This window comes from Lutra lutra, chromosome 9 (genome assembly GCF_902655055.1).
Source record: "Lutra lutra chromosome 9, mLutLut1.2, whole genome shotgun sequence".
Classification (NCBI taxonomy): domain Eukaryota; kingdom Metazoa; phylum Chordata; class Mammalia; order Carnivora; family Mustelidae; genus Lutra; species Lutra lutra.
The window spans coordinates 1,744,419-1,762,323 of NC_062286.1; the positions used below are offsets into that span (position 1 = coordinate 1,744,419).

Below are 17,905 nucleotides of genomic sequence, written 5' to 3' on the forward strand. Positions count from 1 at the left end.
AAAACTGGTGTTTGCACAAACACCAGGCGCCAAGACTCCCGTGGCCCCATTTGGGACCACCTGGAACTGGAAACCTGCGAGGCGCCGGGAAGAATCAACAGGTGCTGTGCTGAGTGACGGTGCCACCTCGGTCCCTTGCACAGGGCACCTCTGAGACGCTGACTGAGCGACGGCAGCGATCGGCACTGCCAGGGGCTGGGCTGTGGGAGGGGAGGCTACCAAGGAGCAGCAGGGGTTTGGGGTAAGGAACTGTCCCATACGCAGACTGGGAATCTCTGCATGTGTTAAACTCTGTCACCAAAGCAACAAACAGTAACAAAAGCAGACACAAAGCTTCCACGGTGGCCCCAGGCCACCAGTCCATGCCTCCGCTCCGGGGTTTCTGACCTCAGGTCCTGGGCCTCCTGCCACTTGTCTTACCGGTCTCCTTACGTTCCTGGTCAGGCCAGGCCCACTGCACCCCAGGGCCTTTGCATACACTCTCCCTTTGCCACGGCTCTTCCACACAGTCAGCTACTGAGAGAGCCCCTTCACTCAGAATCAGAATCCCCCCTCCCGCCCCCGTCCTGCTCCTGCTTCCACAGCACTCCCTCAGCCCTGCTCTGTACTGTCCCAGCATCTGTCCCCATGTCCGCCTCCAGCAGAACAGATACACAACCAGCTGGCTGACAGGGGTTTCCCAGCGGCAGTCTACACTGCCAGGTGGGCCCTGACCTGTGCCTTACTCTCTGCCATACCCGTGGCACCTAGCACAGTGCCTGGCCCACAGGAGGCATGCAGGAAGTTCTCAACAAAAATCTTCCCCCCACCCCAGGCCCCACCTGTCCTCCCTCCCCCAGCCCCCACCTGTCCTACCTCCCCCTGGGCCCCACCTGTCCTCCTTCCCCCTGGGCCCACAGAGGAGAACCGGGCAAAAAAGTCCACATGCTCTGTGTTTGGGACCACCAAGGAGCAGGCATCAGTACCACGACGTGGGATTTCACACGTAAGAGTGTGCTTGCGGACCAAGGGCAGGCGTGCAGCTTCGGGGACCAGGAGTCGTACCTCCAGTGCTGTTGGCATAATGTGAGTAGGACCCAGGATGAACCAGCACGCAGGACCACGTGCCCAAGGCTGACATAGCACCTGGTCATGGTCACGGTCAGAGTCCCCCAGGCCAGTCGCCCAGACACCATGGTCCGCACACACACAGGTCTGGCCCAGGAGGCAGGAGTGCAGCAGCCCCTCTACGCACGGGCCTCCTTTCTGAGCAGGGACAGAGACAAGGTGGTATGGGGCAGAGTTCTTGAAAGAACGAGCCAGGAGCCCATGTAGCATGGCCTTGTTATTTTATTTTATCCTTAATCTCAAGAGAAAGAGGAGTTAAAACTATGGAAACAGATTTTTTTTTTTTTTTTTTTTAGTGAAACTCCCAACACCCTGAAAGATCCCAGAGAGAGCAAGCAGTGACCGAGCCGCCTGCACCCGCGGCCGGACGGCTCCCGCCCAGTGAGGACAGTGTCCCATCAGCTGGGGGAGACTTCCGGTAGGATCTCCACCGTCAGCAGAAGCTCCCTCGTTCCTTATAAAGGCTCACGGGAGAGGCCGGCAACGCCAGTTGTCCCAGACGCAGAGCGACCTGGGAAATTGTCCCCAAGGACCGGCACGCCCTCGCGGACCACCAGTGGAGGGTTGGGGCGGCGCTAGAGCAGTATGTGATACTTCAGCGCCCGGGGCACCCTGTTGATGACGAGCCTCCCGTCGTAACTCAGGGAGGCAAAGAGCCAGGGGTCAGCAGAGGACCAGTCCACGGCGTACACGCTGTCCTCGTGCTCCTCGTAGGTCGCGATGACACTGTCCTGCGGGGGCTCCTGGCTCCTACAAGGCACCAGAGACACGTGTGAGCCGGGTGGCAGGGCGTCCTGCCCAGGGCCGGGGCCATGCTCCCCTCATCCGTGGGACGGGAAGACTGATGGCAGTTGGCGCTGGGCCACAGACACCCTCATGAGGCCATGAGGAACCGGGAGAGCCACCTGCCACCTGCTGACACCTTATTCTCTCCGGCTGCAGAAGAGCAGGGGCCTACGAGTCTGCTGGGGCCCCGAGGTTCCGGGGGACGGTGACCGCAAACACCCACGAGGGCTGAGTAAAGGGTGATGAAAAGCCAAAAGGACCCTGGGGACAGCCAGCGCGGCCCCGCCCTGCTCAGGGATATGGAGCTGGCCCAGGGCACGCAGCCTCCCCCGGCTGGGCAGGAAGGGGTCCCTGGTCCTGGTCTCAGACTTGGCGGCGCGATCCGCCAGGGCTCCCACAACACCTCCCTGCAAATCAGAGCGACTGCTCTCCTTCTCCAGGGACCCTGACCCGACAATGCCAAGTGACACCGCGTGAGCCGGGAGCACACACACGTTTCTGCCGACTCAGACAGGATGTCATGTCGTCCACTCTAAGTGGCCACACCCAGAACACGCCCCAAGGCCACGGGCTCCCCTTGTCCTTTTCTTCCCATTTCTACTTCACATTCCTGGACTCTCCCCAACGACGCAGCCGCCCTCTGGGTCCCACCCCAGCCTCTAGTGCTATGTCCATCTACCCCTTCCCGCCAGACGGACCTGCCATGCCCACTGAGGCTTGGTTACAAACAGCGCCTGAAAATTCTCTCGGGGACTCTGTCCTCCTGAGTTTAGTAAGTCACGTGGACAGACCAAAGGAGCAGGACGGTGAGGACACCCATGCTGATGTCACTGCCTCCACCAGCCTTCCCACCCTGTGAGCCACACAGGTGCCTGCCGTTCCCCCGCAAGGCTGCGCACAGAGAAGCTGGTGAAGAGGTCAGGAAATCACGGCCCCAAAATCAGTTTCTAACTGTGCGTCCGCGTGCTTGGACAGAAAACAGCTGTGAAAAGGCCCCAATATCAAGATCTCTTCTCAGACATGAAGTTGGGCCAAGCTCCGGTAGATGGAGGGAGAGTTCGGACCACAGGACTGTAAAGAACCTCGAGCAGAAGGACAAGCCCTGCGGCACGGTCGGGCTTGGCTGATAAACTCAACTGGGGCTTATTCCAGACCTTCCTGCCCTGGATCCGGAGCCGTGAGCCGCACGAGAAACACAAGGACTGTCCTGTTTTAAAGTCCACGCCACCGGCTGAAGACACGGGCTCTCCGGCTTCCTCCACACACAGAAGCCGCGGCCGCACTCTGCTCACAGCCCGAGGCTCCGATACGAGCCCTGGACGGGGGTGCCCCTGCTCTGCGCCAAACAGCAGTAGGACCCACACGAGTCCTGGGTCCCCAGGACCCCCGGTCTTCCTGGGGTGTGAGCCTGGTGTGCAGAGTCAGCCCCTAAACAGATGTAATCAGGGATGGAGAGTTTGAGACCAAGAGCATGACAGCTGAGAGGTTTCTCACGTTCCCTCCGGAGCCTCGAGGTGCAGGGCCAGGGAACACCCGCACTTGGGGCTGAGGGCGCTGGCCTGGAGTCTGCTCCCCGCCACAGGGAGGGCCACCAACTGGACACAGCTCTCATCCCAGCCAGAGGTGAGGACACCGGTGACCACCTGTGGCTCACAGAGGCTCACAGGTTCTCATTACTGCCTGAGCACACGCTGGAAAACAGGTGATGCTCTTTAAAATCCCCTGTACGGCGCTCAAGAAGGACATGGACAGACATCGCCCAGGTTCGTGTTTCAGAACCCACACAAGACAGCATGAGCTAACCCACCCCGACCCCCACGCCCCTGTGGCCAGGACCAACATCCTCCAGAACCGGGAGCCCCGAGCGGGCCGTGGAGGAGGCCGCCCTGACCACGCGCAGACGCTCCGGACGGGAGCCGCCTCCGCCTCGAGGGGGTCTGGGAGAAGCAAGCCGCGCGCAGCACTGAGAGCAAGCGCCCTTACTTCCCCTCTGGGCGGCGCTCCTCCTGGTCACTCAGGTCGTCGTCGTCCACCAGGTGGCCGAAGGGCTCGGATGAGATGGACACCATGTTGGACAGGATGACCCTGCTGTCGCTGCTGCCCGTGAGGACAAGCTGGTCGTGTGAGTGGTTGTAGCGGACGTTCCACACCCTGGAGGCAAGCAGGCAGTTCAGCTCCACTCGGCCCCTCCTGGACGGGGCAGCGCTGGGACCGCGGGCAGGGGACCCCAGACCGCACGGGCTGACACGGGAAGCTTCCAGCAGAGGGCCGGACTTCCTGCCCGTCTCTCCACAACCTTCTCCTCGGTCCCGGCAAAGAGACGAGACCAGATGGAAGCACACACCTCAGAGCGAGAGGACGGCTTGCCGCCTGCAGCCCTCCTCTGCCACCTGCCTTCCCAAATCCTAACGGCCACAACTGCCCCAGGAGCAAAGGACGGAGTACAGATGACCTGGCAACGGAGCCATACCCCAGGGCAACATCCACGAGCAGCAGCCATGGGGCCCAGGGGCACAGCCTCGCAGCGAGCTCAGTGAGCCGAGCAGGGTGCTGGCAGCCAGTGCGCGGGGTCGCGGAGGACAGCATCTCTCCCCGGACTGTGCCCAGCACTGCAACTTACAGAACCTGGCAAAACTGTACTCTATCCAGCGCGCCAGGTTCTCAATGTCCTGACCACAACCTCTACCTCTGAAGCCAATAATATGTCATATGTTAATTACCTGAACTTAAATTTTTCAAAAAAGGAAAAAGAAAATTAATGTCCTGAGTGCAGAAACATGGCTTCTGGTAAGTAATTCAAAGAATTTAGGGACACAGACCAGAAAAAGTCATCTCTCCTGGGATGTGCCCACCCTGGCCTGAGCAAAATCTCCTGACAGCAGTTTTATTCTTACTCTTCTAGATGTTTCTTCCACATACACACACACAAGCAGCAAAAACACACACAAGCACACACACACCCTCACGAGCTCACGTGCACACGGGCCACCACACACCAAGTGCGCACTTACACAAATACACGCACACAAGACTGCACACAGCCTCATGAGCTCACTTACAGGCAATCACACACAGAGGCATGCACTTACACAAACACACGCATGCCTCACTGGGATGAAAGCTAGCTTATACCAGGCGCACCGGCCCGGAATGGACCTCTTACCCAGCATGCGGTAAACAGCACGTGACGTGTCAGGAGTGACAACTGCTCTTGGGCAGCGTCTGCCCCACCTACTGAGCTAGTGTCCTCCCCACCCACAGCACCATCCCCACTGTGTGAGCACCACAGACGGAGCGAGCCCGCGCCCTGCCGACGGGCACAAGGGCGGTTTCCCGCTCCGCAGCACAGCCAGCAATGCCGCAGGAACCTCTGTGCTCACTGTTTGCATATATGTACCAGCACAATCGCAGGAGAACATACAAGGCGAGGTTTTTCTCCTTTCCTATGTTTATAAATCACAAACATTCGGGTTTGGAATCGGTATTTCTTAGGAAAAATAAAACCGGGTGGGTTGAATGATTCACAGCCGCACAAACTAAGCCGGTCTGTGTCTTTCCAAACAGGACAGGTGTGAGCAAAATAGGCTGCAAGCCACCCCCACCCCCTCAGTGTGCAGGAGGCCCCTACCAGTGGGAGTGCTGCTCCAGGGTCTTCACGGGCTCAGTGACGTTTCGGGTGTCCCAGAACTTCACCTTGCAGTCGTCCCCACAGCTGGCTAGGTAGTACTGCTTGTTGGGGTTGAAGTCCAGGTCACGCACCAGCTGCCCATGGGCGTTCTCAATGCAGTATATCTGGCTGTGAGACAGCGAGGGGGGGCACATGGGACAGGAAGTGCGTCATGGGGACCCCACGCGGCAGACTGGCCCCGCCTCCTGCTCCCCATCGAGTGCCAGCCTCAGGGGACCGCTCGGCCCACCACAGCCGTGCAGGCTGGGGTTCCCTTAAGCGACGGGGACGGCTTGGGTTCTAGGAGGCCTGGTGATCCTCCCCCTCAGTGCCTCTCTCAGGGGTACCCAGCCGAGGCTTCTCTGGGAACACATCTGTGACTCCCAGAAGCCCTGGGATGATGCCGGCTCCTGGCTGTCCCAAGTTTGACCTGGCCCCTGGAGAAGACATCAAGTTAGCAGGACTGTGACAGTGCGAGGAGTAGGGACAGCCACAGGAGTGCTGACTGAGTCCCAGAAGGACATGGACAGAGGAAAGCAAACGGCTGGCAGCAGGCTGGTGGTACAGTGCTGGTGGTGTTGGGGGACACAGACAGAGGGAAGGACGAAAACACTGGAAAAGCAAGAAAAAGCAATGAAGGGACAGTGTGGGTCAGGGCTGGGCCGTCTGTCCACTCAGCACTTCATGGAGTACCTCCACCATGGCCCGTGCCCCGGGAGACCTGGGGTATTACAGTCACACGGCTGTTTACAGTGTATGCACGCCCATATGCACACGGCACACACACGCATGGACACACACACACACACGTGCACATGAGGCATATGCACAGGCATGTACGTGTCCAGTCATGTCCATACATACACGTACACACCTGACCTCCACGCTCCAAGCGGCTCCTCCACGGGTGTGAAATGAGAACATCCCGTCAGTCACACCCTTCTGATGTCAGAAACCCAAAAGGGGGGGCGGGGTGCAGGTCATCAGGGAGGCTGGACGAGGGTTGGAACCAAAGTCCTGCACCCGGTCGGGAGGGGGTGAGGCACTGCTGACCATGTTGCTCTGTGCATTTTCTCCCCCGGGTGTGACTCAGTTTCCTCAGCAAACCCTCCCACTTCCCAGGCCTCCAGCTGCAGCCCGGTGGGCCAGCAGGCAGCCCGGCTTCCCGTAATCCCCTTGCACATCCCAGAGCCATGCCAAGTGCGCACCCCTCCGCCCTCGAGGTGGGTAAACTCACTCCCTTCCATCTTCTCCCACGCCGCACTTCCTGACCCTAAACCACTTTTTTATCTTGAAATGATTTTTACATCCCGCGCTTTTCCAATATCCCTAGATCTTTTCCTAAAAGAAGATTCCCAAAACCCGGAAGACCTTCCAAGGGAAACTGGCAACTGCACAACACAGAATCCTGGCAGGTGGGGGGTGCGAGGCGGACAGTCCCACACGCACGGAGCACTGGCCCAGGGTGCTCTGTGCGCCCTGGGGGTCAGTGATGTCAACGCAAAAGCACAACGTGTCCCAGAAGAAGCATCCAAAGCACCTTGGCTAAATAAAACCAAAGCCCCTCACAAAAGGAGAAGCAATCATCAGCGAGGACCCCGCCTGGGGGCAGGGCCAGGGGGACGGGGCGCCGCCGCCCAGAGCGCATCTGCTCTCCTTGTGGGGGGCATGTAACGTCCTGCGTTGGGTACAGAACCTCCTCATGTCCTTTAAAGAACAAGGTGTGCACAGGGACTGATGGCCCGGGACCTGTAGAAACGGCTCTCCCACGGCACGCTCCTTGGGCCGGCGCCCTTGGCTCTCCGCTTCGGCAGTGAACCCCCTCGAGCAGACCCACGCGCCCTGAGGAAGTGGCAATGATTATTTATGGCCTCTGAGTTTTCAGAGAGGCCGTGGACCTAAATTTAAAGCTGTGCCCACCCCCCCGAGGGCAGCACCCGTGACTCGGAGACACGCGTCTCCACAGCCTGGTGATAAATGACTACGTGCTCAGGGCTAAACTGTATCTTAACAGCGGCTGCTCGGCTCCCGTTGCCACGGCAACAGATGTGCACACCATCACTCCTTTGCCTATCAAACCACACCTGGAACAGAAAAATCGCTCTTATTTGTTCCATTAGAACTGCTGGCTGCAGCACATAATGACTTTACATGACAAACCGTGCTTCCCCGAGAGGTGCGGCCCTTAAAGGCACAGCGAGGGTCATAGGCCTCACCTGGGGCCGCGCCTGCCCACCTGTGCTCGCCAGTCACAGGGACCGACAAGCTGGCGGTCCCCCTCTCCTTGCTGAGATGTTTCAAATCCCAATCCTGATTTTCACTACGACAGCCACCATTCACTCCAGGGATAGCCACACGAGACCGTAAACGGGCGGGGGAGGAACACTGGGCGCCACGGGGCTGCTGGCTCAAGCCGGGGCAGAGACACAAAAGGAGACGTCCGCCTCCTGCAAAAAACCAGACGAAGCCCGACAAGCCGGGTGCCCCCAGGCACGTGTGACCTGGAACCGCCCCTCGTGAACGGAGAGGGGGCGTCTGCAGGGTCGCGCCATCGCTGACCTCATGCTCCGCGTGTCCCACCCTCGGATGGTCGTGTCGTTCGCGGTGGCCACCTGGGTGCCGGTGTGGTGAGGGCTCCACCGTCCGGAGGTAAACTTCAGCTGTCCCTTCCCCTCCAGGGACGCCGAGCTGGCCAGCTACGAATTGGTGGTGTTTCAGAAGAGGGAAGAAGAAAAAAACAGGAATGTAAACTTTTTTTCTGAAAACTTAAGAGGACATCCTATATTCACAGGGTATTATTGAAAATAATTACTGAAAATAATTAGGAAGCTCTGTCTTTGTTTCTTTGCCTTTATTTGCACCTTACTTGGGAAAAACCCACCAAACTGAGCAAAGCCAAAAACAGAAAGCGTATTAATAGGCCCTGTATGGACCAGGACTTGCTAGGTAGGCTGTGCCCCGATCATGGGCTCCAACCAGAAGGCGGCACCACCTGGCACCTCGCACACCTGGCTTCACCAAAACCGCACTCAGACCGGGTGGTGCGCCTGTCCCAGACACGCGTGCCGGTCAGACGCCAGTCTCAGGGCACACGCCTTGACCTGTGGTGCCCGGTTGGATGCCGGTCTCGGGACACGCACCTCCCACTCGCAGGCCTCCAGGCTCTTTCTCCAAAGGTTTGACCAAGGCCTTGTGAGGCCCACTGGGGCTGTCTCTGGGCCAGCACCCCCGTGTCCTGAGAGACAAGGGGCTCCTGGTCATGAGCGGGAAGAAGAGCTTCGCACCATGAGTGTCCCTGCCCACAGGCCCACGTGGCCCTTGATAGACGATATTTCCCACTGGCCACATCATTTTTCCAATCTGGGGTGGGACTCTCTGCCCACACAGTGACTTCTATAGGCAGGGAGAGGCGTCCGCAGAGCTCTGGGCCACCTGTCCCCTGGGCGCAGCACCCCATTCCTGTTACCTTGAACGCCAGCCTCATTCTTTGGAGGAGCCCTGGGCGGGGACCGAGGGAGGTCTGGCGGAGTCGCGGGGGACAGGGAGCATCCCTGTGACTGTCCTGGGCCCCGCGGCCCATCTCGGTGCTCATCGGGGACCCTGCAGCACGGGGTCAGGGCTGTGACCTGGCTTGACATGGACAGGCCTAGGGTGGCCCCACAGAGTCCACGGGCAGTGCGAGGGGATTCAATGAGAGCCGTAGGGGGGCGCACCGCCTCCTCTCTGGGGAGACTGACCCATGTACGAAATGTGATGGGGGACACATCTGTTGAGATGGACTTCTCCACGGGACCCCCTCATTCCAGCACGCCCTGCAGCGATGGCCACCCACCCAGGACACACTCCCCTCCCCACCCCCCTCCTCGGCAAGGTTTCCTGGCTCATCTTATCCCAGAAAACCCTTCTCCAAAAACACACCGTTTTCCTGCCTTCCTGACGTGGTGTATCACGCAGGGACCAGCCATCCCTGAGGAGGCCGAGGGCGTGCTGAGCATGAGGAAAGTCAGAAATGAAGGGACAGCGGCTGGGGTCAGAGGCAGAGGTCAGACACACAACCCAAGCAGAGAACACAGAGCCTGGCCAGGCTGGGGACAGCTGCACCAAGTGCCAAAGCCACCGGTGCCCGTGACTACCAGGCCGACATGGGCTCCGGGAGGTCGTGGAGACCACAGAGAGCCACCAAGGGCAGCAGCGTGGGGCAGACCTGCAGCACTGCGCCTGAGGCCAGTCCTGTAGTGGTGCTAAGAGCTGAGGACGGTGAGCAGTCATGGGGCAGAGTGTCTGGGGGAAGAAAGGGGGCTACCAGGGAGCCAGGACCCCACAGGCTCTCAGGGCGATGTCAGGAACCACCAGGCCCCCTACATCTCCCTCCTGTACCTGCCACACCCACTCGGGGCTTCTCTGGCTCCCCCCAGACCAGCGTCCTCATGGCCCCCAGGCAGGGGTAGGGGTGCCAGGCCATGACGCCCCACACGGACACCCACAGAAGACGGAGCTGACCCCAAGACTCATCACAAAATTCCCAGGGAGGGCTGGCCTGGCTCAGCCTGTCAAGTGCCACAAGGGCCAGTCGACAGCAGCCAGCAGCAGGGGGTGACGCAAAGGGGCAAACTGCCCAGTAACCACGCCAGGAGCAACAGACGAAGGACGCAGCTCTACCCGCTCTTCCCCTCCAACTCTCCCTGTGACCCGGCACCAGGGCCCCTGGGGAGCGCGAGGCATGAGGGTCCGTGGCGGGCAGTCTCACACAGAGCCCACAGGGGACCCACCACAGCAGAGCCGCACCACCAAGCCACAGAGGAAAGCGAACTGCCAACAGGAAACTCGTGACGGGGACCCAGACCCTGGGCCACGCGAGGACGGTGAGCAGGAGCAATCAGGCAGGAGGCGGAGAGAAACTGTCCCGGAGCGGCGACGGGCACGCTTTCCAGAGAAGCAACATGACCTCGGATGCTAAAAATGGCTCCAACATGTACGTTAGAGACACACGGTGAGCTCATACTTGGCTTGACTATTCTCACTCGTTTAACTCCCAAGCATGGTATCAGCTAAGACATCGTTTCATAGTCTCCCGTTATGGAAAAAAATTAAGTCCAACAAAATTCCTACAGGTGCGATTTCAGTTTTCTGAAGATGGAATTAAGTAAGATCCTTTCACAGGGACTGTGAAAGGGCTGGGTATATCTTCTAACTAATCAGCACTCAGCGCTCTAATTAATCTTCCATGACACATACTGATTCATCATCAAACTCTTCAGAAGACATGTCACGTAACTTCGATGGAGCGACCGTTCTGCGAGGCCACCATGGGGAAGTGTCATGGCGTGGCCCCCAACGGGGAAGACCTGTGAGCCTCGTCCCCCAGCTGTCAGCACTCGCATCACTGCTGACCCATCAGGACTCCCCAAAGACAAGCACGTCTCCTTCTAGAGCCCAGGCCACAAGAACAGTCCCCCAGACACCGGCTGGTGGAAGCGAGTTAGGGATGAATGAACCCACTGACCAACCAGCCAGCAGCCGTGCACCCATCAGCAAGTGCATTGAGGGGCCCCCCCGCCACACTGAGCACAGCAGAGGGACGGGTTGGTGGGGGGTCGGTGGCCTGGCCCACATCTCACCCAGCGCAAGAGGCAGCATTCAACTCCGCTGGTGATGCCAACGGGTCATCAACTACTGCTGTCCTGTCCCGGCGGAATCACTGTGAGCACAGGACATACACACTAACACACCCATTTCACAGAGGAGAACGGCAAGGCACAGAGCTTTAATAACTGCACATCAACAGCAGCCAACCCACAGCGGGCCACGGTGTGAGATAACAAGGGGGGTCCAGACACTCCAGAGGAAACAGAGCCAGGTGGGCTGGAGCAGCCAGACAAAGGGATCATGAAGCTTCGGGACCCAGGACAGCCTCGGGGGCTGCAGAGAACGTGAATCAGCAGAAGACAGCATGGAGAGATTCCCGCCTGAACAAAGCAGAGCCGGAAAACAACCCTGCTGGGCTAGGGGTGGTGCTGGGTGTCAGACCAACAAGACGACGAGGCGATGCATGCCGGGACAGGCGGAGGCAGCAGAGCCTGGGGAAGGGCAGCCCGTCGGCGCGAGCGCGGGAGGTAGGACAGCCCACAGGAGGCAGGCCGCACCCAGCTCCTCAGGGCCTGCGTGGCCCCTCGCTGGTGACAGCCGTCAAACAGCAGAGTCCTCCGTGCTGAGGGATGTCCCACGATGACATTATCTGTCATTCTCCCTGTCTGCCTGGCTTCGGTGAAGCTGGCTGCCGCGCTCAGAGGCCCACGGGTAGGAAGTGAGGAGCCCAGGCCCTCAGGCCAACCACAACCTGCCATAATGTCGTTCAGAGCTTGGGGCCACCCCCCTCCCTGGTCGAGTCCTCAGATGAGACCCAGCTGCCAACACCTGCACCAGAGCCACATGAGAGACCCGAGGGCCGCCCGGCTTCTAGGTCCCTGACATCCTCACAGAGATTGCCCTGACACATGGGGGCCACAGGAAGCAGCCACCTTTGCAGACACCTGTTAGAGCTAGAGAAGAGACACAAGTGCCAACCAGAGGAGAGGGGAGACCGAGAGTGAATCCTAGCAGCTCCAGGACAGGCCAGTCGAGCCCCCTGACTTCGCAGCTGGGAAACCTGAGACCCAGAGTGGGTGGGCGCCTCACCCTGGGTCACACAGGCAGGGGCAGGACCGGCCTCCTGCTTTGACTCCTGGGCTCACTCTAGCGCGTGATCTAACTGGGCAATAGAAACTCCGTGCCCCGGGTCCATTTTAGCGACACCCTGAAAGAGAGCTCGTGACCAACGTTTGGAGGCCCTGCTCAGGGCAGCCGGCACAGCCTATGCACTACGGTTAAGCCGCCACGTGCTCCGGCTTCCCAGTGACCAGACGCAGCTCAGCCACAACCCCAGAGAGCGCATGGCACACAGTCACCTGGTTTTCGATGTCGAGCCCAACTATTCAGGGCCTCCCGCCCCAGAAGGAAAAGCGACCCCACGAGCTGCTCTTCAGAGCTGTAACCGCCACCAGGCCACGGACAAAGGAACACGACTCTAACGACTGAAGCGCCGCGCCTTGTGTTGTCGTGAGCAGCGCACGTGGCCAGAGGCTCCCGAAGACAGAAGCGGCACAGCCTGCCGCTGTGGCCCAGGGTGGTGAGGGTGCCAGGGACCGAAGACACATGCTGCCCACCTCCAAAGATAATGGAGGAGCCGCTGTGCACCTCCTTGGCAGGAGGGCGGCAGGCGCAGCCACGGCAGGCCCCGGCTCTCAGAGTGTGAGAGGTAGGAGCATCCCACACGGCCAAGTCCCACCGACATGCCCAGGCTCCCCAGCAGCCGGCGGGAGCGGCCTGCTTACACAAGAGCCGTGACCACTGCCGGAGCCCCTGTGCTCCCGGTCGGGCTCTGCCACGAGCCCCTGCCCACCCCTGGGAATGTGGTGGGAGTGTCCTCCACCTCTCTCAGCCAGGAAATTCCAGCCCCAGCCTTGAACGTGAACCCCCTGAGCTGGAGCCCCAGCTGGTCCCAAGTGACCGGACAAGTGACCCAGTCCTTTTGAGCCTGGCTTTGCTCCTGTCACTTCCTCAGGAAATGGAGTTATTCAAGAGCCCACCCCGCAGGGCCACAAACATTAAGTGACCCCCTGAAGAGCGCAGCTGACACACAGAGCTCCGGTCTGTCTTCGGGGGTGGGCGGAAGGCAGGGGCCGCTGCTGTCTTCCGGGGTGCAGAGTGAGTCATGGGAGACGATGGAGCCGGTGGGAGCAGACTCAGCAAGAGAGCCCCAGCCCATCACTGCCCTCAGGACGTGCAAGGAAAGGGGAAGAAGGGCAAGGTGGCGCGAACAGGGACAGCCCGTGCAGGACCCCCACTGCCAAGGCGTGTGGAGAGGGGCTGCGGGGAGGCCGAGGTGGGTCCTGCCATCCCCCCGCCCACATCCCAAGCTTCCCCAGGTCCGGGGGTGGGCGGCCCCGCCCCTGGGTGTGGCTGCAGGGGCTCCACAGCTTGGCAGGCCCGGCGGCTCCCACGCCCCACCAGGGACTCTGTTCCCCGCCTCTGGCACTGGCCTCCCGGAAGCCAGTGCGCTCCTGTCTTCAGGAATTGAACACGGGGCGTTAGACAGCAGCACCAGAGAGGGGATCTGAGGTCGTTTTACATTTATTTTTAGCGTATTTCAACCAGGACTCTATTTGTAGAAAGAACAGAACTAAAAGGGCTTTTCCCCTTTGCTGCACCAAAACCTAAGCTCTCTTTGCAGGGGAAAGGGTGTGTCCTGTACCCACAGCTGCGGGCCTGACCTCGGCTCCACGCTCGAAACAGGAAAGGTCATGCGTGCAGATTTAACTTTCCTCTCCGAGATGGGTGAGAATATGGCAAGTGGTTCCATCACGCCAATTAGACTCCGGTGACCCGGTGGAGGGAGCGATCTAATTACAGCTGATTAGCGAGGGGACGTCTTTGAGGAAGAGTAACAAAGGCTGGAAATGCTGGGGGCGCTGCCATGACGACACGCGTCTCCCTGCGTCGAGCGCGACCCTCACCTGCAGACTGGGGCTCGACTGAAGCAGGAAGTGGGCACAGACTGCTCTTCTGTGCCTCAGTTTCTCTCCTCTCGACCTCCGGCCCTGGCACCGGGATCACGCTGACCTGACCCTCACTCCTGATCCAGTTTTCAACTGTGCACCCGCGCCACTCTCTGCGTGCCCCATCCCTCCCTTCCTCCTTCAGGCCATCCTTCCGCTCCTGTCGTCCTCCCTCTGCCCACCCATCCAGCCAACTGCCTGGCGGGCACGTGTGGGCCACTTGCCACGCCCCAAGCCCTGTGTGTGACACCCACTCTGATATCGTCCAACTGTATCAATGTGGAAACTGGTCCCGGCTCTCCGGCCATGCCACCTGCCCAAGTCACGGGGGAAGTGAGTGGCTGAAACGGGACCTGATGTGGCTCAGAAGACTGCCTGGGCTCCCGCCACGGAGCCACGGCCTTCATCCCCCTCCCAAGCCTCGTGCCCACTTCACTGTGGTGGCTGGCCCACGCCTGTCCCAGCCCATCGCCGCAACGCCGGCGAACTGGAACTCCATCACCTCTACCCTGCGGACCCTCACGCTGGGAGGTGAACCACAGGAAGGCCGAGGCTGTGTCTCCGCATTCAGAGTCCAGCCCCACTGAGGGGCACGTGTCCCACTCCCCGCAGCGGCCGCTGCATTCCCTTCAACACGCTTGGTTTGTCAAACGTACGACTCACTCTGTCATCCACTCTTACTCAAAAAAACTATCTTGAGAGCTTGAGAAGCAAACGCTTGCCCGACACCAACACCCAGCCTGATCTGCATCTGATGATTCCAAGACCTGGCGGAAGAGCAAAGAACCCTAGTTGTCTCCGGTATTCATAAAATCAAAGCTGTCTGTAGCTATTCCGCTACATTAAGATACACAACTTAGGAAACTACTCCATGTTTTCTTGACAATTACGGATTTTTCAACAACCACCGCAAAGCCGACCGCAGCGGCTGCCTCAGCAACGCGGTAGCGGAAGGTCCACGAGGCGGACGGCGCTCAGCTATTTCGATGCCTTTTTCCGAGGCTCAACAGAAAACCAGCTCCCAGAGTGTTAACCTGTTTTCCGTGGACGACCTTGACGAAGCCTGGTCAACACCCTATTTACTGGGGTTGCCACACACAAGTGTTCCCTGTTCTAACACTCACATCCACCCGCGACGCGACTGCGGCCACTGAAGACCGGCGAGGACCGAGGCTCCGGCTCTGGACATGCCGCGCACGTGTGCCAGGGCCGCGACAAGCCCACCATGGGGCGGGGTGGGGTCGGGAGTGCAGCCGCAAACCTGTCTCTCAAAGCACACCTTCTCCAGGACCTCCCCGGCTCCTAAGGCCTTCCTTCTTCTCAAGTGTCGAGTGAGGGAGCTGACTTCTGTGACCCCGAGGTCGTGTCTTTACGTGACCTGCTTTAAAATCAGTGTTTTTCTTACGTGGACAGCTTCAAAACCATGAGGGACCAAGATTTGTCAACACACCGTGTGAGCCCTCTTGCAACTGAGAAGGCACACGGTGGGTGCCTGGGGACCTCGTGGACCCTTCTGCCGTGCCCTCGCCACTGGCCGTCTGCGCTTGCTGAGTGAGCAGGCGCCCATGGGACAGGCTCCACGTGTGCCAGGCAGAGCTGGGTGCTGGAGCCTCCTCTGCCATCAGACAGGGAAAGAGCCACTAGGTCAGTGGGGACCTGAGACGTCCGGCGAGAGAAAGGAGGACAGCCCCCGGCCGGGGACCCACCGAGGGCAGCCAACGTCCCCTCTGGTGGGGATGCTGACGGTGGGGAGGCTGTGCGCATGTGAGGCTGGGAGAAGCTTCTGTGCCTTTCCCTCACTTTTGTCGTGAACCACATAAAACCAGTCTAAAGAATGAAGTCTGTTCAAAGAAAGACCTTTCCTCTGCAAGAGGCCCCACGGAGAAAACGGGGCAGAGAGCAGGGGACATGGTGTGGGAAGGCCCCTCGCGTGGGGTGGAGTCCCATCCTCCCACACCCATCTGGGCAGACCTGCCGTGCTGCCCTGGGGGCCTGGACACGAGGTCCCACGTGGGCCCCGTCACCCCAGGGCAGACTTGGGAGAGCCCCCACGACACTATGCCGGTCTAGAACGGGCACCCCCGACCCCAGACAGGAAAAGAGCTTCCATTCCCCTCGGGGCCGCATGTGCAGAACAGAGGGCCGGGCGTCAAGCGGGGTCACGGTGTGGCAGGCAACACACAGGCTCCCAGGAGGAAGGGGCACCTGGGGCCCAGCCCGCTCGTCCCGAGGGCAGCTCCTGCTCCTGCTCCTGCCCAGCACTCTCCGCCCCACGAACAAACACATGTTTGATATTTCCAGGCACAGTGGAAGTGGCCCGAGCTGCTCTGAATAATTTTCCTGCCACCGCCAGCCGCCCCCACACTGATGCACAGTCGCTTCTGCTGTAGGTTTTAGACCTCACATGACAGCATTTCTGCAAGAGCGCTGCGTCCTTGAAGCCCATTCTCCTTCTGAGAGGCGTTCTGGAACGTCAGTGCCTTCAGGCCCCGTGTCCCTGGGTGGGGGACACCCTGGGTTCACCCTTGAGAAGCCCCCGTGCTGACCCACGGCCAGAAGGAAGAGGACGGCCAACTCTCAAGGCACCCGTCTTCTCTGCGCTCTGCTGCTCGCGGCACCTGGAAAGCTATTTATTTCCACAGCTACTGAGAGCTGCGAGGCCCCGGAGACGGATGCGCACACTCCGAAACAGGGAGGCATCCCCTCTGCCTTCATCGGGGCCGGGACCCTGTGCAACCGCCCCCTGCACACCTCCCCTGGGCTCTGCTAATGATTATAAATGGCAAAGAACCTCCAATTTAATTGCAAAAGGTAATGATGCAGCGAGCATAAGATTAGATTCACCACAGAAGGCAATATTCTCCAATGATAGAAAAAACGGAGGAGCTGGGTGTGAAGATGGCCGGAATCGATAGGAAGGTTTCGGTATTAAATACCACGGCCGAGGGCCGCAAAGTGGTATTGACAGAAGTGCTGAGGGCAGATAAAAACGAAGGAGAGAAAACTAAATTGGTCTCTGCAGAAAATAAGTTACAGATTAATCACCCTCCCATAAAATCATTCCGAGACGGCCGAGGGTCTGGTGAGAAGCCCCTGTCGGCTTCCAGGACGGGCTGTGGGCTGCGCGCACACAACCGGGCTCGCCTCCTCCCTGGCCCCTCCGCCCGGCAAGGCTCCCCAGCCCACGGCTCCCCCCAGCATCTCGGTGACCTGCACTCCATCAGGACAGCACTGTGCCCTTCCCGTCTCTGGTCTCTGGCTACACAGGGGCACCTGCGAGAGGCGAGTCAGTGGGGGATGGGAGGGCGCTTGCAGCCAACGGAGACTCAGACTCCGAGGCCGGCTCCCAGGAGGGTCCCACACCGTCTCCCCCTGGAGCTGTGGCCCCAGGCACTGAGTGACCCTCCAGTTTCCTGCTCCACTCTAAAATCTGGGTGAAAATTGCATTCTATTCTATGATATACAAATACATCCTTTTCTCAATAAAAATACTGATTCTTTCCTTTAAATATTACGCACTACGAGGACAGACCAACTCTTAAGTTTACGTGGAAGGCTAGGAGACTCCCTTCTGACCACATGGAGTTTTAAGACACTAACACAGCACTTCACGTTCGAAAGGGTCTGACTGTGAAGCCATGTACTGATGACGATCGTCATTCTTCACGCCCTCTCCACCGCCTGCCCAAGAGGATTTAATACCGAGACATACCGCGAGGGAGAAGAGCTAACGCCGCGTCACGGGAACAAA

At 59.5% G+C, this 17,905-nt stretch overlaps 1 protein-coding gene across 2 annotated transcripts in view; it reads right to left on the reverse strand.

Moving 5' to 3' along the window:
* Nucleotides 1–1,311: 1,311 nt before the first annotated feature.
* EIPR1 (EARP complex and GARP complex interacting protein 1) overlaps nt 1,312–17,905 on the reverse strand; it is a 124,487-nt gene continuing 107,893 nt past the window's right edge. For both annotated transcript variants that reach the window (XM_047745434.1, XM_047745433.1), the window contains 4 exons: nt 8,120–8,256; nt 5,522–5,689; nt 3,877–4,044; nt 1,312–1,857 (listed from right to left, as the gene is read on the reverse strand). In XM_047745434.1, coding sequence (XP_047601390.1) covers nt 1,683–1,857; nt 3,877–4,044; nt 5,522–5,689; nt 8,120–8,256 — 648 coding nt within the window. In that variant the 3' untranslated portion in view covers nt 1,312–1,682. The remainder of the gene's footprint in view (nt 1,858–3,876; nt 4,045–5,521; nt 5,690–8,119; nt 8,257–17,905) is intronic.